The sequence below is a fragment of the Symphalangus syndactylus genome, chromosome 17, assembly GCF_028878055.3.
Source record: "Symphalangus syndactylus isolate Jambi chromosome 17, NHGRI_mSymSyn1-v2.1_pri, whole genome shotgun sequence".
Classification (NCBI taxonomy): Eukaryota; Metazoa; Chordata; class Mammalia; order Primates; family Hylobatidae; genus Symphalangus; species Symphalangus syndactylus.
This window is the reverse complement of record NC_072439.2, coordinates 21953311-21978061: the sequence shown is the minus strand read 5'-3', so window position 1 is coordinate 21978061 and position 24751 is coordinate 21953311. Positions and strand designations below refer to the sequence as shown.

Below are 24751 nucleotides of genomic sequence, written 5' to 3'. Positions count from 1 at the left end.
AGTTCCCAGCGTGCATCTCGGCTCGGGGGTCCGAGGGGCCGTCCTGCCTCAGGGACAGAGTCCAGGCTGCGTTCGCGGCTCCGGGCAGTCACAATCATGCACGCAGCTCCTATTTTTCGCGTTGCTAATCGCGTCCGTTGCAGTCCACCCCATCCTGGGCCGCGGCCCCCGCAGGCTCTGTGAGGAGTACTTACCCCTGCCCCGGGCGCCCGCTACGCCGCGTCCGAAGGAGGGGCCGAGGCCGGGCTCATCTCCCTGGGAGGACTCCCTCGGCCTCGTGGGGTGTCATGTCCACTGCGGCCCGAGGCTGGCAGCGGGGCTCTGCGGGAGTACGCTGAGAGCCGGACCCCGAGGCCGTACGGCCGGAGACTACAACTCCCAGGCGGCACCGCGGCGGCGGCGCCCATACGTCACTCGGGCCCCGCCGGCGGCCCGGGGAAGCAGCACGGGCGGGGGGCAGGGGCTGGGGCCGACCGGGAGGCCGGTGCCAAGGATGGGGGCCGCCCGGCTGCCCCGCGCGTGAGGAGGCCGAGGGGCGCGCCACCCCGGCCTGGGGCGGCCGCCCCAGGGGCCCCGCCACCCCCGCCCGGCCCAGCAGTCGTGGCCCGGGATGCGGAGCCGGGGGCCGCCGGTGGAGCTGCGCGGGGTGAGCGGCGCGGGGAACGGGGACTGCCTGCCGCCCTCGCCCTCGTCCCCCACCGGCGGACCCCGGCGGGCATTCGAGAGCCGCGCGGCCAGGCCCTCTTAGTCCTCTGCCGTTTGGGGGGCACGGGTGAACCTGCCGCCCCACTCCCACCCCGCCCCGCCCGGACAGCCAAATCGGAAGGGACGAGCCTGCCCTTTGAAAGGGGTTTTTTTCTTGCTCCTGCGGAGGGCGCCCCAGCCATGGCCCTCAGGAGCTCCCTAGACCCCGCAGGGACTGCCCTGCATCCCGGCCGCCGGGGCCCGCCCTCTGCATCCAGCGGGCAGCCTGTGTGAAGCGGCCTCCCGCAGCCCCCGGCCCCTCCCCCATGGAGGAGGAGGAGGGGGCGGTGGCCAAGGAGTGGGGCACGACCCCCGCGGGGCCCGTCTGGACCGCGGTGTTTGACTACGAGGCGGCAGGCGACGAGGAGCTGACCCTCCGGAGGGGCGATCGCGTCCAGGTGCTTTCCCAAGACTGTGCGGTGTCCGGCGACGAGGGCTGGTGGACCGGGCAGCTCCCCAGCGGCCGCGTGGGCGTCTTCCCCAGCAACTACGTGGCCCCCGGCGCCCCCGCTGCACCCGCGGGCCTCCAGCTGCCCCAGGAGATCCCCTTCCACGAGCTGCAGCTAGAGGAGATCATCGGTGTGGGGGGCTTTGGCAAGGTCTATCGGGCCCTGTGGCGTGGCGAGGAGGTGGCAGTGAAGGCCGCCCGGCTGGACCCTGAGAAGGACCCGGCAGTGACAGCGGAGCAGGTGTGCCAGGAAGCCCGGCTCTTTGGAGCCCTGCAGCACCCCAACATAATTGCCCTTAGGGGCGCCTGCCTCAACCCCCCACACCTCTGCCTAGTGATGGAGTATGCCCGGGGTGGCGCACTGAGCAGGGTGCTGGCAGGTCGCCGGGTGCCACCTCACGTGCTGGTCAACTGGGCTGTGCAGGTGGCCCGGGGCATGAACTACCTACATAATGATGCCCCTGTGCCCATCATCCACCGGGACCTCAAGTCCATCAACAGTAAGTGGTGTCCTCTCTCCAAAATTCCTTCCACAGAACCTCTCAAGGCCAGGCCTAGGTGGCGGGAAACAGGGTGAGGGACACCAGATGACACTGTGCCTGGAGTGAGAAGGGGCAGCAGTAGGATACCTTCAGGGTGAAGGTGAGGTAGGCCTTGCCCGCCTTAAGGGAAAAAAAGGAGTCTCAGAAAGGTTGAAGGACTTACCTGCCTCCCAGGCTGCAGAGTCACAATCGCTCAATAAACATGTATCCATGAATACCTGCGTTCCCTGCATGACCAGGACAGATGCAGTGCCTGCCTTTAAGGTGCTCGCCATCCAGCCATGCTGCCAGAGTCCACCAGGCAGAGACAAAAAGAGCCTACCCCGTCTGGAGTCAGTGTCTCTCAACCCCAGCACTATTGGCACTTGAGGCCGGATCATTGTTGTAGGGGCTGTCCTGTGAATTGTGAGTTGCTTAGCGGCATCTTTGGCCTCTTCCCACTAGATGCCATTAGCATTCCCTGCCCCCTATCCCCAGCTATGACAACCAAAACTGTCTCCAGGCATTGCAAATGTCCCCTGGGGGGCAGAATCACCCCCAGTTGAGAACCATTCCCTGGAGTCTTCATAGGCCGAGCTGGCCAAGGCAAACTGGAAAAGATGAGGGAGGAATTAAATAGATGTGGCTTATATAAAAGCTTCCAGGCTGCCCGACAGGTTCTCCAAAGTTGATTGGTTGGTTGAATAAATAATGGATCCAGGTAGAAGGGAACATTCTACAAGACTCATTTCTAGATCGAAGAGCTTCATGTGGTGTCAGCAAGTATTAATTGAGCACCTATTAAGCAAGAGCTCAACTGGGACTAAGACAGCCATGGTTTCTGCCCTGACGGTACTCACAGGCTAGCAATTTCATTCATTAATTCCACAGATATTTCCAGAGTGCTGTGTGCCAGACCCTGTCCCAGGGATACAGCAAGAAAAAATCCTACGTTCCTGGCTCTCCCATTCGTGCTGTGCCCCATCTCACTCGCTTTCATTTCTTCATTCATTTGTTCATTCTTCCATTTGGTATTTACCAGGCCAGATCATGTGCTAAGCAAAGGCATCAGCAGTGGAGGAGGCCAGCATGTCCCCGGCCCTCATGTCACTCACACTTAAGCCCCAAAATGTGAGGGTGCCGCCTTTGCTCTCAACACGCACATCTCATCTACTCCTGATTTCTGTCACTTCTACATCTTGAAATTTATTTTAATCCATCCCACTATTTTTAGGAATATATTGCTATTCCCCCACCCATAGCAATTGTAAGCCCCTAGAAAAGAGGGACTGCATCTTCCTTGCCTCCCAAAGCTGACATTTGTATATCAACAGAGAGGTTGGCTGGGCATGGTGGCTCATGCCTGTAATCCCAGCACTTTGGGAGGCCGAGGTGGGTGCATCACCCAAGGTCAGGAGTTCGAGACCAGCCTGACCAATATGGTGAAACCCCTTCTCTACTAAAAATACAAAAATTAGCTGGGCATGGTGGCATGCACCTGTAATCCCAGCTACTCAGGCTGAGGCAGAAGAATTGTTTGAATCCAGGAGGTGGAGGTTGCAGTGAGCTGAGATCGCTCCACTGCACTCCAGCCTGGGTGACAGAGCAAGACTCCATTGCAAAAAAAAAAAAGGGCTAACACATGACCACGATGTGCCAGGGCCGGTGCCGTGTCTGGGGAACTGATGCTTATGCCCCAGCACCTCTGAAATGTTGGGTAAATGGAGGCAGGGCCACCCAGAATGCTCCTGTTGAAGGCTGGGGCTCCTCAGCCCTTCCTCACCCACCCCTGCTGATTGACAGCACGCCCCACACCCCAGGTTTTTTGTAGCCAGTGCTATCTGGCCAAAGGGTCAGTGGGCCTCTTATGGCCAGGGCTTCCTCCTGGGGTGATGGGTCTGCTCTGTGCCAGAAACAGAGGACACAGCGCCTCCACAGCACTGCTTCCCCACTCATCCTACCCTAAGGAGCGCCTCATCTGCCATCATTCATTCATTGGTTCATTCCACCAGTAATTCTTAAGTGCCTACCCTGTACTAGGCACTGTCCTCAGCTCTGAGATTACAGAAGTGAACAAGGCAAGATTTCCCGCTCCCCCAGGAGCGGGAATTTATATTCTGGTGAACAGGAATAAATGATAGATAGATACCAAAATTTCAGAGAGTATCAGGGGCTCTCAGTGGACTAAGGCAAAGGCTGGAGCAGAGGGTTCTCTTTATTTAGATCGGGTGGTCAGGGAAGGCAACATTTGAGCAGAGACCTGAACAAAGGGGACCCAGCCTTACAAAGATCTGGGGAAGGGGAACAGTGGGGCACATGTCCTGAGGTGGGAGTGAGTGTGGCTCATTGGAGAACAGCAAGACCAGAACAGCAGGCATTGAGGCAGAGATGGGAGGAAGTAGGATCAGAAAGGCTGGCAGGAGCCAGATCACATAGGACCTTGGGGGCCATGGTGATGACTTGGGATATTTTATTTGAAGTAGTGGAAGCCATTAGAGGATTTGAAGCAGGGAGTGACGTGATTACATACAGATTTTGAAGGGGGACTGACTTAGGCCCAGCCTGGGAAATAGAGAAATAAAGCATAAAACCATGAGATGTTCCCTCTGTCACAGGGTTTCGATACAAACAGGAGAGGTGGGGACCTAAGAAGGGAAAACTGCAGAGATGGAGTCACAGACTAGGAGTTTACAGTGGGGGTTTCCAGGAGGAGGTGACACTGAAGCCGGGCCTTTTTTTTTTTTTTTTTTTTTGAGACAGAGTCATCTCACTCTATGACCCAGGCTGGAGTGCAGTAGCGTGATCACAGCTCACTGAACCTTCCACCTCCCGGGTTCAAGTGATTCTTCCACCTCAACTTTCCAAGTAGCCAGGGCTACAGGCATGCACCACAACGCCTGGCTAATTTTTGTATTTCTAGTAGAGACAGCGGTCTCGCCATGTTGGCCAGGCTGGTCTTGAACTCCTGACCTCAGGTGATCCGCCTGCCTTGGCCTCCCAAAGTGCTAGGATTACAGGCATGAGCCACCGTGTCCAGTCTGAAGCTGAGCTTTAAAGGATGGGCAGGATTATCAATTGTGTGACCCTGGGTGATTTGCCAATCTCTGCCACCTTCAGTTCCTTCATCTGCCAAATGGGCATGATAGTAGAACTAGCTTACTATTATTATTATGACTGGGAAGTAGCCAGGAATGGCAAAAGAGAAAGGTGGAGAAATTCAGAACAATTATGGAAATATCACACACTAATAACAGCTAACACTTTTAAAGGCCCCGTTGCTTCAGGCAATACATTTTTACTATAACACTAGAAGGTAAATTCTGTTACCAGCCCCATTTAACAGAGGAGAAGTCTCGGTGCGAAGATTAAAATAAACTGTACAAGGTTATGCAGCTAGGAAGAAGCAGGGCTGAGATTCAAACCCAGGCAGTACACTATATACTTTGGGGCCTCTGTGTGATGGAAGGTAGTAAAATATCCCAGCAGTTAAAAGACTGGGCTCTGATGACAAAACTAACTCAAGCATTTGTCCTGCCATTTTCTAACCATGTGACCTCTTGGCCAAGTGACTTCTGAGCCTCTGTTAGCTAGTCAAGAAAAATGGGTTGTGGCTGGGTGCAGTGGTTTACTCTCGTAGTCCCAGCACTTTGGGAGTCCAAGGCTGGAGGATTGTTTAAGCCCAGAAGTTTGAGGCTACAGCAAGCCATAATCACACCACTGCACTCCAGTCTGAGTGACAGAAAAAGACCCTGTCTCTTTTTTTTCTTTTTTTTTTGAGACGGAGTCTCGCTCTGTTGCCCTGGCTGGAGTGCAGTGGCGCGATCACGGCTCAGTGCAAGCTCCGCCTCCCAGGTTCATGCCATTCTCCTGCCTCAGCCTCCCAAGTAGCTGGGACTACAGGCGCCCACCACCACGCCCGGCTAATTTTTTTGGTATTTTATAGTAGAGACGGGGTTTCACCTTGTTAGCCAGGATGGTCTCGATCTCCTGACCTCGTGATCTGCCCGCCTCGGCCTCCCAAAGTGCTGGGATTACAGGCATGAGCCACCGTACCCAGCCAGACCCTGTCTCTTTATTTATTTATTTTTTCATTGAGATGGAGTCTCGCTCTGTCATCCAGGCTGGAGTGCAGTGGCACTATCTCGGCTCACTGCAACCTCCGCCTCCTGGGTTCAAGTGATCCTCTCACCAAAGCCTCTCAAGTAGCTGAGACTACAGGCACCCACCACCACACCCAGCTAATTTTTGTATTTTTAGTAGAAACAGGGTTTCACTATATTGGCCAGGCTGGTCTCAGACTCCTGACCTCAAGTGATCCACCTGCCTTGGCCTCCCAAAGTGCTGGGATTACAGGCGTGAGCCGCTGCTCCTGGCCAACCCTGTCTCTTTAAAAAAAAAAAAGAAAAAGCGCTGGGGGGGTCATTCGTGAGTCAATTCATATAGAGAACTTAGCACAGTACAAACACTAGCCATGATCCTCATCGCTGTTAGTGACAACCCAGGTAGAAAGTAAGCTAGAACCATCCAGTATGTTTAGGGAATACTTCAGTCAGATTTTTTCACAATAATGCTGTGTAATAAGCTACCCCCAAAACTCAGCATCTTAAAACGACCATTGTGTATTACTGCTCCTGCATTTGTGGACCAGCTGGAGGGTAAACTGATGGAGGCTGGGCTCAGCTGGAGAGGCTTTGCTACAAGTAGCTCTCATCTTCCTGGACAAGAAGGCTAGCTGAGGCATGTTGTCATGGTGATGACACAAGCGCAAGAGGGCCAGCAGACATGCGAGGCCTGGGCTTGGAATTGGCACCCTGTCATTCTTAGCCAAAGCAAGTCATATGGCTGAGTCAGAGTCAGGGTGCACTCTGCCTTTGTTTTTTTTGTTTGTTTGTTTTTGTTTTTTCGGAGATAGAGTCTCGCTCTGTCACCCAGGCTGGAGTGCAGTGGCGTGATCTCGGCTCACTGCAACCTCCACCTCCCAGGTTCAAGTGATTCTCATGCCTCAGCCTTCCGAGTAGCTGGGATTACAGGTGAGCACCATGATGCCAGGCTAATTTTTGTGTTTTTAGTAGAGACAGGGTTTCACCATGTTGGCCAAGCTGGTCTCGAACTCCTGACCTCAAGTGATCCGCCTGCCTCAGCCTCCCAAAGTGCTGGGATTACAGGTGTGAGCCACCATGCCCGGCCATACTCTGCCTCTTTAGCAGAAAGAGTGGCAAAGTCTCATGGCAGAGGGTGGACACAGGAAGGGGTAGAATTGGGACCCTGACTGCAGTGTGCCACAGGGGTGATAGACACGAGGGGGGAGCCACGTTCCTCCCTTCTGCCCCAGGTTTGCAGTTCCTGCTTCCAGGGTAGCTGGGAACTCAAGGCCTGGAGGACCAAGGCCTTGGCTGTTGTTTCTTTTTTTTGAGACAAGGTCTCACTCTATTGCTCAGGCTGGAGTGCAATGGCAAGACCATGGCTCACTGCAGCCTCAACCTCCCAGGCTCAAGTGATCCTCCCAACTTAGCCTCCCAAGTAGCTGGGACCGTAGGCACGCACCACCACACCCATGTATTTTTAAAAATTTTTTTGTAGAGATGGGGTCTTGCCATGTTGCACAGGCTGGTCTCGAACTCCTGGGCTCAAGTGACTTGCTTCAGCCTTGGCTGTTGGTTCTTGACCATTCATGGAGCTCCCCAAAACCCAGGACAGAGTCAGGAGGGCAGAGGACACAGGAGGAGCTCCCTACTCCCTCATGGGAGCCTGGGACAGGGATTAGACCTGGGTGGAGGGGCTCATGGATGTTCCAGGCCAGGAAAGGACCTGCCACAGAGTGGGGCAGCCTGAGGCAGTGAGAGGAGAGACATGTTTCTAGCTGAGGCAGCGGGCCAGAACACTTGGGTCTGCAGCACGGCAGGTCTGGGGTGACCCACCTTTCTTCCCACCCCACAGTCCTGATCCTGGAGGCCATCGAGAACCACAACCTCGCAGACACGGTGCTCAAGATCACGGACTTTGGCCTCGCCCGCGAGTGGCACAAGACCACCAAGATGAGCGCTGCGGGGACCTACGCCTGGATGGCACCGGAGGTTATCCGTCTCTCCCTCTTCTCCAAAAGCAGTGATGTCTGGAGGTGCTGAAAGGCGCAGCCGGGATGGCCTCTGCGGTGTGAGGGAGGGAGGAAGGGGTGAGGGCAGAGTGGGAGGGAGGGTCTCCTGCTGAAGCCAGGGTCTCGGTCTGACAAAGGGGCCTGCTGGCAAGGTCAGGCCACCAGACAAGTGCCAGTTACCTGTTCAGCTAGCACAAATGGCAACTAGGGGGCACATTGGATTAGAATAAAAAATTCATAAGCTCTAGAGACAAGGCCGGGCACGGTGGCTCCCACCTGTAATCCCAGCACTTTGGGAGGCCAAGGTGGGTGGATCACTTGAGGTCAGGAGTTTCAGACCAGCCTGACCAACATGGTGAAACCCCATCTCTACTAAAAATGCTAAAATTACCTGGGCGTGGTGGCAGATGCCTGTTGTCCCAGCTACTCGGGAGACTGAGGCAGGAGAATCACTTGAGCCCGGGAGGCAAAGGTTGCAGTGAGCTGGGATCGGCCACTGCACTCCAGCCTGGGTGACAGAGCGAGACTCTGTCTCCAGAAAAAGAAATAATTTTAAAAAGCGCAGAGACAGCATGTGGATGCCAGCACTGAAAGCCCCCTCAGACACTAGCCCGTGCACCGTCCCATCTGTCAGACGGGAAAATGATGAATTCACTCGTTCATTCCTTCATCTAACTGCACCCGGTTCTAGGGATATAGCAGAGAAGAAAAATAGATGCAATCCCTGCCCTCAGGAATAGTAAGTCAGTCAACATACAAGAAGCTGTTTTTTATAAAGCTGTTTTTTTAAGAAAATTATAATTTTTAAAGACAAGTACACCAGAAAAAAGTGTTAGTACAAAGTGCGAGGAGGCTGAGAGGAAGGCACTTTGAGGGCTGGAAGACTACTTTTGGGAATGCTTCTCTGAGCAATCTGAGAAATGATACTTCATCTGAGTTCCAAGTGGCAAAAAGGAACCAGCCACGAAAAGTTTGGAGGAAGAAGGAGGTGCCAAGGTGAGCATGGTGTGTCCCAGAAACAGCAACGAGGCCCATGTGGCTGCCACTGTGCAGGCAAGGAAGAGAGAGGTAGGAAATTATGTAGGAGAGGGAGCTGGAAGGCCCTGTGGGTGAGGGCGTGGCCTTCAGGTTTTATTCTAATGAAGTAGGAAGCCATGAGGAGCCATGTCTGAAGAGAGTGGTAGCTCATACCTATAATCCCAGTACTTTGGGAGGCCAAGGTGGGAGGATCACTTGAGGCCAGGAATTTGAGACCAGCCTGGTCAACACAGTGAGACCCCATCTGTATGAAAAAGAAATTTTTTAATTAATTTTTATAAAAGGAAGTAAATAAAAACTCATTTGGAGGCCGGGTGTGGTGGCTCACGCCTGTAATCCCAGCTCTTTGGGAGGCCGAGGCGGTTGGGTCCCTTGACACCAGGAGTTTGAGACCAGCCTGGCCAACATGCTGAAATCCCATCTCTACTAAAAATACAAAAATTCAGCTGGGGGCGGTGGCTCACGCCTGTAATCCTGGCACTTTGGGAGGCCGAGCTGGGTGGTTCACTTGAGGCCAGGAGTTCAGGACTAGCCTGGCCAACATGGTGAAACCCCCTCTGTACTAAAAATACAAAAATTAGCCAGGCGTGGTGCTGGGTGCCTGTAGTCCCAGCTACTCGGGAGGCTGAGGCAGGGGAATTGCTTGACTGCAGGAGGTGGAGGTTGAGATGGCGCCATTGCACTCCAGCCTGGGTGACAGAGCAAGACTCCATCTAAAAAAAAATTTTTTTAAATAAAAGCTCCTTTGACTGTTAGGTAGAGACGGCCAATGATGGGTCTGTTGCTGTCACCAGTGAGAGTTGATGGTGGCCATGGAGACTTTCAACCCAGGACCTTCTGCGTGGTTGGAGCCAAACCTGGGTCTCCCCATTTACTGTTCCCGTCAATTCCCAGCTGAGGCTCCAGATTGTCCAAGCAGCAAATTAATGGGTATGGGACCGAGACAGATCAGACAGGAAGTCTCCTGCTCAGCCTAGAGCAGAGCAGCCCTTTGGGAGAATTTCCAGCTGGCTGTACATCAGGCGTTCATTTGTGCTACCTTTTTTTTTTTTTTCTTTTTGAGGGGGGACAGAGTCTCACTCTGCCGCCCAGGCTGGAGTGCAATGGCACAATCTTGCCTCACTGCAACCTCCTCCTCCCAGATTCAAACGATTCTCATGCCTCAGCCTCCCGAGTAGCTGAGATTATAGGCATGCACTGGCTAATTTTTATATTTTTAGTGGTGACAGGGTTTCACCATGTTGGCTAGGCTGGTCTTGAACTCCTGACCTCAGGTGATCCACCCGCCTCAGCCTCCCAGAGTGCTGGGATTACAGGCATGAGCCACTGCGCCCGGCCAGGCAGGCTAATTCTTTCTGGTGTGGTCCTGTCCTGTACTTACCAGGATGCAGGATATCCACATCTCCCAGCCACAAACTTCAGTAACATTCCCAGTCATTATTACAATCACAATACCCCCATAGGTTTCCAAGGACATGGGAGAGAGGGGAGGATCATGCTACCCTCCAGTTATAAACCACTGTTTTTCCCCCACCTTGTGTGGTCTCCATTCTCAAGTTTACTTCATGATCCAAAATGACTGCTTGAGCTCCAGCTTTTTTTTTTTTTTTTTTTTTTGAGATGGAGTCTTGTTCTGTCACCCAGGCCAGAGTGCAGTGGCGCAATCTCGGCTCACTGCAACCTCTGCCTCCGAGGTTCAAGCAATTATCCTGCCTCAGCCTCCCAAGTAGCTGGGACTACAGGCACATGCCACCATGCCCAGCTAATTTTTGTATTTGTTTTTTTTTTTTTTAGTAGAGACGGGGTTTCACCATATTGGCCAGGATAGTCTTGATCTCTTGACCTCATGATCTGCCCACCTCGGCCTCCTAAAGTGCTGGGATTACAGGCGTCAGCCACCGCGCCCAGCTTTTTTTTTTTTTTTTTTAAACAGGGTCTTGCTTTGTCACCCAGGCTGGAGTGCAGTGATGCCATCACAAATCATTGCAGCCTCAACCTCCTGGGCTCAAGTGATCCTCCCACCTCAGCCTCTCTAGTAGCTGGGACTACAGGCAAGCCACCATGCCGGACTAATTTTTTGTATTTTTAGTAGAGACGGGGTTTCACCGTGTTAGCCAGGATGGTCTCGATCTCCTGACCTCGTGATCCGCCTGCCTCGGCCTCCCAAAGTGCTGGGATTACAGGTGTGAGCCACCACGCCCGGCCTCGTTTTCTTACCTATGTTGTGTTTTAGTTCCTGTGCTCCTGTGCCTGTCTGCTGTGCTGAGCTGCAGATGTGTCCTGCCGCAGCTTTGCAGGACAGGGATAAGTTGAGACGTGAAGCAAGAAGCCTTGCCTGTCAGGCTGCCCTTGGCATGACTAGAGTGTATGTGAGGATTTTCACCTCTTATTTTGGGGTCCGTTCTGTTCCTTCTTTGAACAATAGTCTTTACAGGATAGGGTGTTTGGGGACAGATCATCTTATTTTAGATATAAATAGTAGAGGCCGGGCGCGGTGGCTCACGCTTGTAATCCCAGCACTTTGGGAGGCCGAGGCGGGCGGATCACGAGGTCAGGAGATCGAGACCATGGTGAAACCCCATCTCTACTAAAAATACAAAAAATTAGCCGGGCGTGGTGGCGGGCGCCTGTAGTCCCAGCTACTCGGAGAGGCTGAGGCAGGAGAATGGCGTGAACCCGGGAGGCGGAGCTTGCAGTGAGCCGAGATCGCGCCACTGCACTCCAGCCTGGGCGACCGAGCGAGACTCTGTCTCAAAAAAAAAAAAAAAAAAAAAAAAGATATAAATAGTAGAAAATTAACCCACTATAAATTTATTTTTCATTTAAAAAAATTTTTTAAAGACAGGCTGTCACTCCCCCCCACAGGCTGGAGTGTGGTGGTATAGTCATAGCTCACTGCAGCCTTGAACTCTTGGGCTCAAGCCATCATCCCACCTCACACTCTTTCCCTGCCAGGCACCCCTTCTTTTTAAGGATACTTCCTGGAAGCTAGTTGCCTACTCTCCCCCCTCCTACATCCCATGTACCAGAACTGTGGTCATGTGGACATGCTTAGCTGCAAAAGAGAATGGAAAATTCTTGCAGGCAGCGTGTGGCCAGCTCAGTTCACCAGCACTGTCACTGAAGAATGAGAGGCTGTCAGCTGCATGGGGGCAGTGATTGTGTTTATCTCTTCCCAGTGTCTAAAATGGTGCTTGGCACACAGTAGGCACTTAATAAGTATACATTGAATGGGCCAGGCGCAGTGGCTCATGCCTGTAATCCCAGCACTTTGGGAGGCCGAAGCGGGTGGATCACCTGAGGTCAGGAGTTGGAGACCAGCCTGGCCAACCTGGTGAAACCCCATCTCTACTAAAAGTACACAAATTAGCTGGGGTGGTGGTACGCACCTGTAATCCCAGGTACTTGGGAGGCTGAGGCACAAGAATCACTTGAACCCAAGAGGCGAAGGTTGCAGGGAGCCGAGATCATGCCACTGCACTCCAGCCTGGGTGACAGAGACTTTGTCTCAAAAAAAAAAAAAAAGGATATGTTGAATGAATGCGTGAGTGGATAGTGGGGGAGACCAGGGATCTGCTCCAGGATAAACACCACACAGAATGGCCATCAGGATCTGGGAGGATGTAGAGTTTGCAGAGGAAGATAGCCTTGCAGGGACCACAGCACAGTGACACACGCTCTGGCACCATGGAACCACTGAGGGCACTGTCGTGGGCAGCAGGCAGACCTGAGTCCAAGTGTGGCTCCACCACTCACTAGCTGTGTGACCTTGGGCAAGCCCCTTACCTCTTTGAGCCTGTACATGCTCATCAGATAAAGCATGGGTCATACCAAATCCTTCTGCCTTACAGGGCTGTTGTGAGGATTACCGAGTGCCTAGCACAGTGCCTGGCCTGCAGTAAGTGCTTTATAAATGTTAAATAATGTTAACTGGTTTTTAGAGGTAAGTGCTGAGTGTTTTGGGGAAACAGAGGAGGGGCCTCTAACCTAGCTTTGGAGGCTGTGGAATCAAGGAAGGCTTCCTGACAGAGGGGGCAACCTGTGTTGAGACTTGAGGGACAAATAGTTACACAAGGAAAGAGTGTTCTCCACAAAGGGAACAGCATGTGTGAAGGCCAGAGGTTAGAAAGAACAGGGCCTGTTCAGTATTCAGTGTGGCTGCAAGATGAAGTTGGGGTTAGAATGGGCTGAGAGTGTTTGGAAGTGAGGCTGCAGGGGTCATCAAAGGCCAGGGCCAAGAAGGATGGATTTAGGCGGGGTGCAGTGGCTCATGCCTATAATCCCAGCACTTTGGGATCCACCTCCGAGGCAGGAGGATCACTTGAGCCCAGGAGTTTGAGACCACCCTGGGCAACATAGTGAGACCTCCATCTCTACAAAAATAAAAATAAGAAAGATGGATTTGGCCAGTAGGAACACGGAACCTGAAGATTTTCAGGCAGGGGAGAGGGAAGAGAGACCGAGCAAAGGAGAGACAGAGAGCCAAGCCTACCCCATCTATTGGAGAACAAGGCCATGGAGGTCAAAGCAAGTTCTTGTGACCTCATTGGCCAGGGATGTGTGTTGGGTTGAGGGCGGCCCTGCATGGGACCAAGGGCAGGGCTGGGTATAGGTGAGGATTGGGGTGGGCTGCGACATCATCCCTCCCTCTCCCCTGCCTGCAGCTTCGGGGTGCTGCTGTGGGAGCTGCTGACGGGGGAGGTCCCCTACCGTGAGATCGACGCCTTGGCCGTGGCGTATGGCGTGGCTATGAATAAGCTGACACTGCCCATTCCCTCCACGTGCCCAGAGCCCTTTGCCCGCCTCCTGGAGGGTGAGCCGGGGCCCCGTGGCGAGGGTAGGCTCAGCTTGGAGTGGCAGGGACCTGTGGGCCCAGACCTCACCCCTTCACACCCATCCATACCAGTGGGCCTGGGAGTGAGGGAGAAGGGGCTGGAACCCACTGGACTCTAAACAGCCTCCCCATGGTTGGCTCCATCCCCCACATCCCAACCCTTGTTCGGGCCAGGCCCAGAGCTCTCAGGACAACCTGTTAGGACTCCTTGGCCCTGGAATTCCACCGTGATCCTGATTCCACCACCAGCCCCTCCTCGGGGTGCAGGTCCCGGGGTTTCTCTCCCAGCGTTTCACTGAGTGGAATTGGCCAGGAGCTTGGCTTTGAATCCCTTCCCCTCAGCTCCATAGCAGCTGTTTGTCTGCTGTCCCCAGAAATTCTGCCTTCCTCTGAGCAGGCTGAGTCCCCAGAGCATGACCACTGACACCTCCACCCCCCACCACTGTCCTTCCTCCTCCCACCCCAGAATGCTGGGACCCAGACCCCCATGGGCGGCCAGATTTCGGCAGCATCTTGAAGCGGCTTGAAGTCATCGAACAGTCAGCCCTGTTCCAGATGCCACTGGAGTCCTTCCACTCGCTGCAGGAAGACTGGAAGCTGGAGATTCAGCACATGTTTGATGACCTTAGGACCAAGGAGAAGGTGAAGGCAGGGGGCAAGGTGGGAAAGATGGAGCAAGACCCCTGAGTTCTGATGCCTTGGGCTGCTCAGAGACCCCTCCCCTGAACCCCAGCCTTTGGGTCCATGCAGGGTCAAGGGAGCCTTTTTTGCATATTAAGAAAAGACAGCCTCCTGTTGGTGGATTAATAAGAAAAAGTCACCCTGTACTGAAGTACTTACAGGTGACACTGCATGATGTCTGGGGTTGGCTTTAAAATACTACAGCAGAAACGAAGAGAGGGCAAGAGGAGAGAAGGACGGGGATACAAGATTCGCAAAGCATAGGTAATTGTTGAAGTTGGATGATGGGTACAGGGGGGTGCACTGTTCTCTGCTTTTGTGGATGTTTGAAGTTTTCTAAATTGAAGAGTTAAGAAAGAAAAAGAAAGAAAAGGCACCCCTTTCTTTGGGCTAACACAGTTCCCTGCCCTGGCACCCAGCTTGGCGAGCAAAGCATGCGTCGGGTGGTGAAACCAATGTGCCCCACAGCAAGGTACCCTTGTGTGAGGCACCAACCAGACGCAGCAGCCCTGGGTCCCTCCCCAGGAAGCAGAGCAGCTAAGTCCCTCCCCCCAGCCACCGCCTCTCCTTCCCAGGAGCTTCGGAGCCGTGAGGAGGAGCTGCTGCGGGCGGCGCAGGAGCAGCGCTTCCAGGAGGAGCAGCTGCGGCGGCGGGAGCAGGAGCTGGCAGAACGCGAGATGGACATCGTGGAACGGGAGCTGCACCTGCTCATGTGCCAGCTGAGCCAGGAGAAACCCCGGGTCCGCAAGCGCAAGGGCAACTTCAAGCGCAGCCGCCTGCTCAAGCTGCGGGAAGGCGGCAGCCACATCAGCCTGCCCTCTGGTACCCACCCGTGTCCCCAGAGCGCCCCCTAGAGGCTGCTGGGAGCAGCCCCGACCTAGGATTTATCTCTTCCTTTTCCTTTTCAACTTGTTTTTGTTGCTAAATATATCGCACATAGTCAGTGATCAGCCCAGTGCAGTGGCGAGCACTTGTAGTCTCAGCCTACTCAGGAGGCCAAGGTGGGAGGATTACTTGAGGCCAGGAGTTTGAGACCAGCCTGGGCAACATAGACCCCATATTTACCAAAAAAAAAAAAAAAAATTTAATTAGCTGGGCATGTTGGCATGCACTTATAGTCCGAGCTACTGGGGAGGCTGAGGTGGGAGGATCACTTGAGTCCAGGAGTTCGAGGCTGCAGTGAGCTGTAATTGCACCACTGCACTCCAGTCTGGGCAGCAGAGCAAGACCCTATCTCTAAAGGGAAAAAAAAGAAAAAAAGAAAATGACCAAAAACCTGCACAGCTAAATGAGTTACTCTACTCACCCCCACGAAACCAGAGAGAACCTCACAGCCATCCCAAGTGCTTTCCACCTACCCCTCCAGACAACCTCACACATCCCCTGAGAAGAACATCTGTCTTGACACTTAGGACAGTCACTTCTGAACTTTCTTTTTCATTTTATCTCTCTTTAAAAATATCTTTTAATCTGGCCATGTGCAGTGGCTCACACCTGTAATTCCAGCACTTTGGGAGGCCAAAGTGGGTGGATCATTTGAGGCCAGGAGTTCTAGAGCAGCCTGGTCAACATGGTGAAATCCCACCTCTACTAAAAATACAAAATTAGCTGGGTGTGGTGGTGCACACGCCTGTAATCCCAGTTACTTGGGAGGCTGAGGCACAAGAATCGCTTGAACCTGGAAAGCAGAGGTTGTAGTGAGCCAAGATCGCGCCACTGCACCCCAGCCTGGGTGACAGAGTGAGACTCTGTCACAAAACATGTAATTAAGAGATACATATATATGCTGATATTTGACCTTTTTTTACCTACAAAAACAGAAGTTTCACATGGGTCAACCTAATAGTTGGATCTCAAGACTTAATCAGATTCAAATTCAGGTCTGGTTTTTTTTCCCCACACTGCTTCCCAGGTAATGCATTCAGGAGGGAGGCACGTAGTGTCTGCTTGTCTCTTTCTGTGATGTCACAAGCCAGAAAGCTGTGCCTTAAGCAGCAGTGGCGAGTGGAAATATAATACAAGCCACGTGTATAATTTTAAATTTTCTAGTAAGCTACACATAAAAGCAAAAAGAAATGAGATGTCAATTTTAATATTTTTTATTAGGCCAGGTGCAGTGGCTCACGCCTGTAATCCCAGCACTTTGGGAGGCCAAGGCGGGCAGATCACCTCAGGTCAAGAGTTCGAGACCAGCCTGACCAACATGGAGAAACCCCATCTCTACTAAAACTACAAAATTAGCCAGGCGTGGTGGCGCATGCCTGTAGTCCCAGCTACTCAGGAGGCTGAGGCAGGAGAATTGCTTGAACCCAGATGGCAGAGGTTGCAGTGAGCCGAGATCGCGCCATTGTACTCCAGCCTGGGCAACAAGAGCAAAACTCCATCTCAAAAAATATATATATTTTTTATTTAGCCCAATATATCCATGCAATCAATACAAAATAATTGTGAGATATTTTACCTTCTTTTTTCAGACTAAATCTTTGAAATCCAGACGTATTTTATATTTATGGCACATCTAAATTTAGACAGTAAATTTTCATTAAAAAAATTTTTTTTCTGAGATGGGGTCTTGCTGTATTGCCCAGGGTGGTCTTGAACTCCTGGGCTCAGGCAGCCCTCCCACTCTGGCCTCCCAAAGTGCTGGGATTACAGGTATGAGCTACTGTACCTGGCCCATCAAAAATATTGGATCTGCATTTAAATTTCGTAAAAGTTAGAGTTGAAAAAGTACATACACATACCCAAGTTGTTCCAAACATGCTTAAATGTTTCCAATAACCAAATGGAGTACTTGTTTTTTTTGTTGTTTGTTTGTTTTGTTTTGTTTTTTGTTTTTTGAGATGGAGTCTCGCTCTGTCACCCAGGCTGGAGTGCAGTGGTGTGATCTCAGCTCACTGCAAGCTCCGCCTGCCAGGTTCATGCCATTCTCCTGCCTCAGCCTCCCGAATTGCTGGGACTACAAGCACCCGCCACCACGCCCGGCTAATGTTTTTTTTTTTTTTTAGTAGAGACAGAGTTTCACCGTGTTAGCCAGGATGGTCTCAATCTCCTGACCTCGTGATCCTCCCGCCTCGGCCTCCCAAAGTGCTGGGATTACAGGCGTGGGCCACCACGCCCAGCCCCTATACCTGTTTTTAAAATTTAAACTTAAATTACAGTAATTACAATAAAATAAGGAGTTGGCTGGGCATGGTGGCTCACATCTGTAATCCCAGCACTTTGGGAGGCAGATGCTGGAGGATTGCTTGAGGCCAAGAGTTCAAGACCAGCCTGGGAACCACAGTGAGAACTCATCTTTTACATATATATATATATATATATATATATATATACAGTTTAAAAATTAGATAAATAAAGGTTAAACTCCAATTCCCCCATTGCACAAGCCACATTTCAAGGTGCTCAGTTGCTACACGTAGCTACTGGCGACCATATTGGACACTGAGGCCTAGGTCCTTGATCCACTATAGCTCTTGTACTTATGCTTATTAAACCACAGTTCCATTGCTGAGCCTCACCCCAACTTGCTGATTCAGGGAGGGCCCAAGAATTTTCATTGCCAAGAAATTTTCAGCTGATGGTGAATGCTGCTGTTCTGGGGCCCACACTCGGAGAACCGCTGCATTAAGGAATGAAAAATGGCGGTGTTCCCATTCTAGAATTCCTTCTCTACTTCTACAGAGGAAAATTCCCTTTGGTAATCCCTGGAACCATTTGCTTAGGAAAGCTTCTCTTTCTTTCTGCAGGCTTTGAGCATAAGATCACAGTCCAGGCCTCTCCAACTCTGGATAAGCGGAAAGGATCCGATGGGGCCAGCCCCCCTGCAAGCCCCAGCATCATCCCCCGGCTGAGGGCCATTCGCCGTGAGTATCTCCCAAGGCCCTGACCAGTCAGTCAGTCAGTGAACAAACGTTTTTGAGCACGATGTTTATACCTGGCACCACGCCAGAGTAACAGCAAGAAAGAAGATAGACAAGGCCCTTTTCCTCATTCTTATCACGGGAAACAGATAGTAAACAAATAAGTCAGTAAGCAGGATAATTTCTTTTTTTTCTTTTTTTTTTTTTTTTTGAGACAGACAGAGTCTCGCTGTGTCTCCCAGGCTGGAGTGCAGTGGTGCGATCTTGGCTCACTGCAACCTCCACCTCCTGGGTTCCAGCAATTCTCCTGCGTCAGCCTCCCAAGTAGCTGTGGTTACAGTCACACACAACCACGCCTGCCTAATTTTTTGTATTTTTAATAGAGATGGGGGTTTCACGATGTTGGCCAGGCTGGTATCGAACTCCTGACCTCAAGTGATCCACCCACCTCAGCCTCGCAAAGTGCTGGGATTACAGGCATGAGCACCGCGCCCGGGCACAGGATAATTTCTAGTAGTGATAAGTTCTTTTTTTTTTTTGAGACAGAGTCTCGCTCTTTCACCCAGGCTGGAGTGCAGTGGCACAATCTTGGCTCACTGCAGGCTCCGCCCCCCGGGGTTCGCGCCATTCTCCTGCCTCAGCCTCCCGCGTAGCTGGGACTACAGGCGCCCGCCACCTCGCCTAGCTAATTTTTTGTATTTTTAGTAGAGACAGAGTTTCACCGTGTTAGCCAGGATGGTCTCGATCTCCTGACCTCGTGATCCGCCCACCTCGGCCTCCCAAAGTGCTGGGATTACAGGCGTGAGCCACCACGCCCGGCGTGATAAGTTCTTTAAAGGAGCTCAGGGAAGGGAATAAAAGAGGAGATGTATTAGAGTTCTTCAGAGAAACAGAATCAACAGCGTATGTTTAGATATATAGAAAGAGATGTATTGGCTGGGCACAGTAACTCATACCTGTAATCCCAGCACTTTGGGAGGATGAAGTGGGAGGATTGCATGAGCCTAGGAGTTCGACACCAGCCTGGGCAACAAAGCGAGACCCCATCTCTACTTAAAAACAAAAACAAAGAAATAGATGTATTATGAGGGATTGGCACATGCGATTATGGAGGCTGGGAAGTCCTGCAATCTGCCTTCTGCAAGCCAGAGGCCTGGGAAAGCCGGTGATGTAGTTCCAAATCAAGTCCAAAGTCCTGGCCCAGCACAGTGGCTCACGCCTATAATCCCAGCACTTTGGGAGACTGAGGCAGGCGGATCACCTGAGGTCAAGAGTTCAAGACCAGCCTGGCCAACATGGTGAAACCCAGTCTCTACTAAAAATGCAAGAATTAGCTAGGCGTGGTGGCGCATGCCTGTAATCCCAGCTACTCGGGAGACTGAGGCAGGAGAATCACTTGAACCTGGGAGGCAGAGGTTGCAGTGAGCCGAGATCGTGCCACTGCACTCCAGCCTGGGTGACAGAGTGAGACTCAGTCTCAAAAAAAAAAAAAAAAAATGTCCAAAAGACCTGAGAACCCGAGTACCAATGCCCAGTGTCTCAGGGCAGGAGTAGATGGATATCCACGCTCATGCAGAGAGCAAACTCACCCTTCCTCCACCTTCCTAGACAAAAAGAGCTAACTCTCTTTTTGTTCTATCTGGGCCCTCAGTGGATTGGATGGTGCCCACCCACATTGGCGAGGACGATCTCTCTTTACTCAGTCCACTGATTGAAATGCTAATCTTCGAGAAACACCCTCACAGAGATCGTGTTTAACCAGCTACCTAGGCGTCCTTTGGCCCAGTCAAGTTGACACATAAAATTACCCATCACAGAAGGGTTGCGATTTTACATCTGGAAGCCCTATGGGAGGAGATGAGGTTTGAGCAGGGACCTTCGTGCTAAGGAGTGAGACAGGCTGAGACCTCAGGGAAGCATGCCCCTGGCGGAGGGAGCAGCAAAGGCAAAAGCTGGAGGTGGGGACAGCGTGGGCTGCTTGTTAGCCCGCTTGGCTGGAGCAGAGTGAATGGGAGGAGGACATAGGTTTTGTGATCAGGGAGTTCTCAGCAGTCAGATCAGGCAGGGCCCTGAGAGCAGGATAAGAGTCTGGATTTTCCTTTCTTTTTTTTTTTTTAATTTTCATTTGACACCTTTGGTATGGATTTTTTTGTTTTTAATTTTTGTTTTAGTTCTGGGGTACGTGTGCAGGTTGTGCAGGTTTGTTACATAGGTAAACGTGTGCCCTGGTGACTTGCTGCGCCTATCAACCCATCACCTAGGTAGTAAGCCCATGCATTAGCTATTTTTCCTAATATTCTCCCTCCCCCCACCCTACCCCCCAACAGGCCCCAGTGTCTGTTATTCCCCTCCCTGTGTCCATGTGATCTATTTGTTCACTCTCACTTATAAGTGAGAACATGCAGTGTTTGGCTTTCTGCTCCTGTGTTAGTTTGCTGAGGATAATGGCTTCCAGCTCCATCCATGTCCCTGCAAAGGACATGATCTCATTCCTTTTTATGGCTGCATAGTATTCCATGGTGAGACAGGCTCTCGCTCTGTCTCCCAGGCTGGAGTGCAATGGCGCGATCTCAACTCACTGCAACCTCTGCCTCCCGGGTTCAGGTGATTCTCCCGCCTCAGCCTCCCAAGTAGCTGGGACTTCAGGCCTGCACCACCATGCCTGGCTAATTTTTGTATTTTTAGTAGAGACGGGGTTTTCACCATGTTGGCCAGGCTGGTCTCCAACTCCTGACCTCAAGTGATTCTTCTGCCTGGGCCTCCCAAAGTGCTGGGACTCCAGGCAAGAGCCACCGCACCTGGCCTGGTATGGATTTTCTTTTAACCGCCCTGGGGCAGCCCCCAGAGCCATGCGAGCAAGGCACTGAGGGAATCAAATTGACCTTTCTCCCTCTGGCTGCTCTAAGAAATAAAGGTAGAGAAAGCAGTGAGATGATGGAGGCCAGGCCAGGGTGGGGGACTTGGAAGGGACAGATGTCCACAGTCGGGGCTATATGGCAGACACAGTCATTGGAGTTTCCTGATGGGTTGAAGGGTGAAAGGCTAACTCCCGAGTTCCAACCCCTCATTCACCCCAGCACTGACCACACCCACAGCCCCCCTGCCCTCTATCAGGGCACCTGCTTTGTACCAGGCCCAGGAGGTCAGTCCTGCAGGGGACACAGAGACAAATACTCATACCATGGCAGCAAACACTGGCACCAGAAAGGTCCAGAGCATTGCAGGGACAGAGATGAAGGCAGCTGACCCCCAGGGAACTAACTACCCAGAGCTGGAGACCGGAAGCGCAGGCAGCCCGCCAGAATGAATGGTGAAGGGTTAGGCTGTGAAGAGCAGGGGAGGCTGGAGGAGTTGGCAGGGAACCGCTCACAGCCTTCAGTGCCAGGCAGAGGAGCTGGAACTTTGTTCTGACAGCAGTAAGGGGCTATGGCGGGATTTATAGCAGGGAGGGTCACGACTAGAGTTCAAAAGAGCCCTTGGACTCCCAGGTGGAGGGTGGGCCTGAGCTGGGGGCACGAGAGGCTGGGAGCCCAGTGGGGACAGACCCTCCACCCAGTAACCAAGTGGCTTCTCTGGACCCAGTGACTCCCGTGGACTGTGGTGGCAGCAGCAGTGGCAGCAGCAGTGGAGGAAGTGGGACATGGAGCCGCGGTGGGCCCCCAAAGAAGGAAGAACTGGTCGGGGGCAAGAAGAAGGGCCGAACGTGGGGGCCCAGCTCCACCCTGCAGAAGGAGCGGGTGGGAGGAGAGGAGAGGTGAGGTGGCGTGGTGATGCCCACCCTGTGCCCAAGCCCCAGCTCCCAGGCTCCAGGCCACAGGACTGAGGTCTCCATCTCTCCCTGGATCCCGCAGGCTGAAGGGGCTGGGGGAAGGAAGCAAACAGTGGTCATCAAGTGCCCCCAACCTGGGCAAGTCCCCCAAACACACACCCATCGCCCCTGGCTTCGCCAGCCTCAATGAGATGGGTAAGAGCCTGGGTTCTTGTAAGGGGGTGGGGGTTCCCTGGCCAAAGGGGTGAGCCTCCTGGGGCTGAGGGAAGAGACCAGATTTCACTGGGCCAGTGAGTGGAAGGCCTTCCTGGGAAGGGAGATGGTGGCCCCTGGGGCGTGGGGAGTCATTTCCAGGGGCAGGGACCACCCTTCTCTGAGGCTTCTCCGCGAGACAGATTCAAGAACGATGCTCGTGGGTCTTGGTCTTGCTGTTGGAGGGGTCATCGGGGGCTGTCCCTTGCCACAAGTCCCCATGGGGCCCTGGCCAGCCCTGCAGCCGAGTGATGGCCCTCTCCGGTTGCAGAGGAGTTCGCGGAGGCAGAGGATGGAGGCAGCAGCGTGCCCCCTTCCCCCTACTCGACCCCGTCCTACCTCTCAGTGCCACTGCCTGCCGAGCCCTCCCCAGGGGCGCGGGCGCCGTGGGAGCCGATGCCGTCCGCGCCCCCCGCTCGGTGGGGACACGGCGCCCGGCGGCGCTGCGACCTGGCGCTGCTAGGCTGCGCCACGCTGCTGGGGGCTGTGGGCCTGGGCGCCGACGTGGCCGAGGCGCGCGCGGCCGACGGCGAGGAACAGCGGCGCTGGCTGGACGGCCTCTTCTTTCCCCGCGCCGGCCGCTTCCCGCGGGGCCTCAGCCCGCCCGCGCGTCCCCACGGCCGCCGCGACGACGTGGGCCCCGGCCTGGGCCTGGCGCCCTCGGCCACCCTCGTGTCGCTGTCGTCCGTGTCCGACTGCAACTCCACGCGTTCACTGCTGCGCTCTGACAGTGACGAGGCCGCGCCGGCCGCGCCCTCCCCACCACCCTCCCCGCCCGCGCCCACGCCCTCGCCCAGCACCAACCCCCTGGTGGACCTGGAGCTGGAGAGCTTCAAGAAGGACCCCCGCCAGTCGCTCACGCCCACCCACGTCACGGCTGCATGCGCTGTGAGCCGCGGGCACCGGCGGACGCCATCGGACGGGGCGCTGGGGCAGCGGGGTCCGCCCGAGCCCACGGGCCATGGCCCTGGTGAGTGAGGCGCCCCGCACCCGGGTCACAGAAAACCCCTTCTTTCCTCCTCTGCCAGGATCGCAAGTCCAGCCCAGCCACGACCCCTCAGGCAGCCACCTCCTGCTTTCTGTGGAGGAGGGAGGGTCTGTGTTCCTTTACCGCTCACTCCTGGAGGCATTGGGGGGTCTCCAGGGGACTGAGACACAGGTGGCAAACTGATGCCTATAAGGCCAGGCAGGTGCCTTTAGCAGTGGTGACCAGCACGACCATCGCCAATTCTTACACAGCCCAGACACTGTTCTCCTCCATCTGTTAACTGGGTGGGAGATGCGGCCATAGCAGTGTTATTAAGTACCCACGTCAGGCACTGTGCTGCTTGTTTTAAGTTATCGTTATTTTATTTGCTCCTCACCTACGTAGTGAGGCGCCATTTTTATCCTCCTTCAGAGATAAGCCATGCCTGAGGTCTGTGCCTGAGCTTAGCCCAATGCAGGAGAATCGGGAAGACCAGGGCTTTGGCCCCAGGGGCTGCTGCTAAGCAGCAGCTCCAAAAGGTTGAGGAACGTGCCAGGGTCCACCCAGAGGAGCAAGCAGCTGGGAGTGGTCCCAGTCTAGGTCAAGGTCCCAGCACTGCCACACTACAGATGGAAATTGGATGCAGCAAGATCCATGGATTTCTCGAGAGAAACCAGAACTTATGCTTTTCATGTAAAAGCTCTGGGCTTTTTAATGCCACCCTCTGCCCCACCCCACTCATCTCCTCTGAACCTCTCTCACCAGGCCCTCGTGACCTTCTGGACTTCCCCCGCCTGCCTGACCCCCAGGCCCTGTTCCCAGCCCGCCGCCGGCCCCCTGAGTTCCCAGGCCGCCCCACCACCCTGACCTTTGCCCCGAGACCTCGGCCGGCTGCCAGTCGCCCCCGCTTGGACCCCTGGAAACTGGTCTCCTTCGGCCGGACACTCACCATCTCGCCTCCCAGCAGGCCAGACACTCCGGAGAGCCCTGGGCCCCCCAGCATGCAGCCCACACTGCTGGACATGGACATGGAGGGGCAGAATCAAGACAGCACAGTGCCCCTGTGCGGGGCCCATGGCTCCCACTAAGGCCTGCCCACCACCGCCCGCCTGGGCAGCCATGAATGTAGCGCCCCAGGCCCCGCCCCAGCCCGCCATGCCACAAGGCGGGGGAGGCCCTGGGCAGGATGTTCACTCTATTTATTGGGGAAGGAGGGAGGGGGGGAACACTTAACTTATTCCTTTGTACCCCAGGGGGTGGAGCCCTGTGCCCGCCCTGCACTGGGGGGAGGGTGGGCAGGGATACTCAGGGACAGGGCATCATGGGGGATTTGGCACAAAATGGAGCATTAAAGGTAACCCCTGCCCCCTACCGCACTTGACTGTGTTCCTTTTTCCTTTTTTTTTTTTGTTGGAGACAGAGTCTTGCTCTGTTGCCCAGGCTGGAGTGCAGTGGCACCATCTCAACTCACTGCAACCTCCGCCTCCTGGGTTCAAGTGATTCTTCTGTCAGCCTCATGAGTAGCTGGGACTACAGGCTC

At 53.8% G+C, this 24751-nt stretch overlaps 1 protein-coding gene and 1 long non-coding RNA gene across 2 annotated transcripts; both read left to right on the top strand.

The window, feature by feature from the left end:
• Positions 1-408: 408 nt before the first annotated feature.
• MAP3K10 (mitogen-activated protein kinase kinase kinase 10) lies at positions 409-24587 on the top strand. Its single transcript, XM_055250022.2, has 10 exons — positions 409-1692; positions 7651-7831; positions 13510-13658; positions 14146-14321; positions 14936-15182; positions 18110-18226; positions 21806-21977; positions 22075-22187; positions 22516-23214; positions 23977-24587. The coding sequence occupies exons 1-10, from the start codon at positions 1011-1013 to the stop codon at positions 24297-24299; spliced, it is 2859 nt and encodes a 952-aa protein (XP_055105997.1). The 5' UTR covers positions 409-1010; the 3' UTR covers positions 24300-24587.
• Positions 10115-12775, top strand: LOC134733028 (uncharacterized). The gene is made up of 2 exons (XR_010116590.1): positions 10115-11323; positions 11637-12775. It is a non-coding gene; the product is annotated as an uncharacterized lncRNA (long non-coding RNA).
• Positions 24588-24751: the final 164 nt, after the last annotated feature.

Coding starts and splice junctions, on each gene's coding strand:
- MAP3K10 (XM_055250022.2), top strand. CDS start 1,011: ATGGAGGAGGAGGAGGGGGCGGTGGCCAAGGAGTGGGGCACGACCCCC. Junction 7,832..13,509: donor AAAAGCAGTGATGTCTGGAG/GTGCTGAAAGGC, acceptor CCCTGCCTGCAG/CTTCGGGGTGCTGCTGTGGG. Junction 18,227..21,805: donor CCGGCTGAGGGCCATTCGCC/GTGAGTATCTCC, acceptor CTCTGGACCCAG/TGACTCCCGTGGACTGTGGT.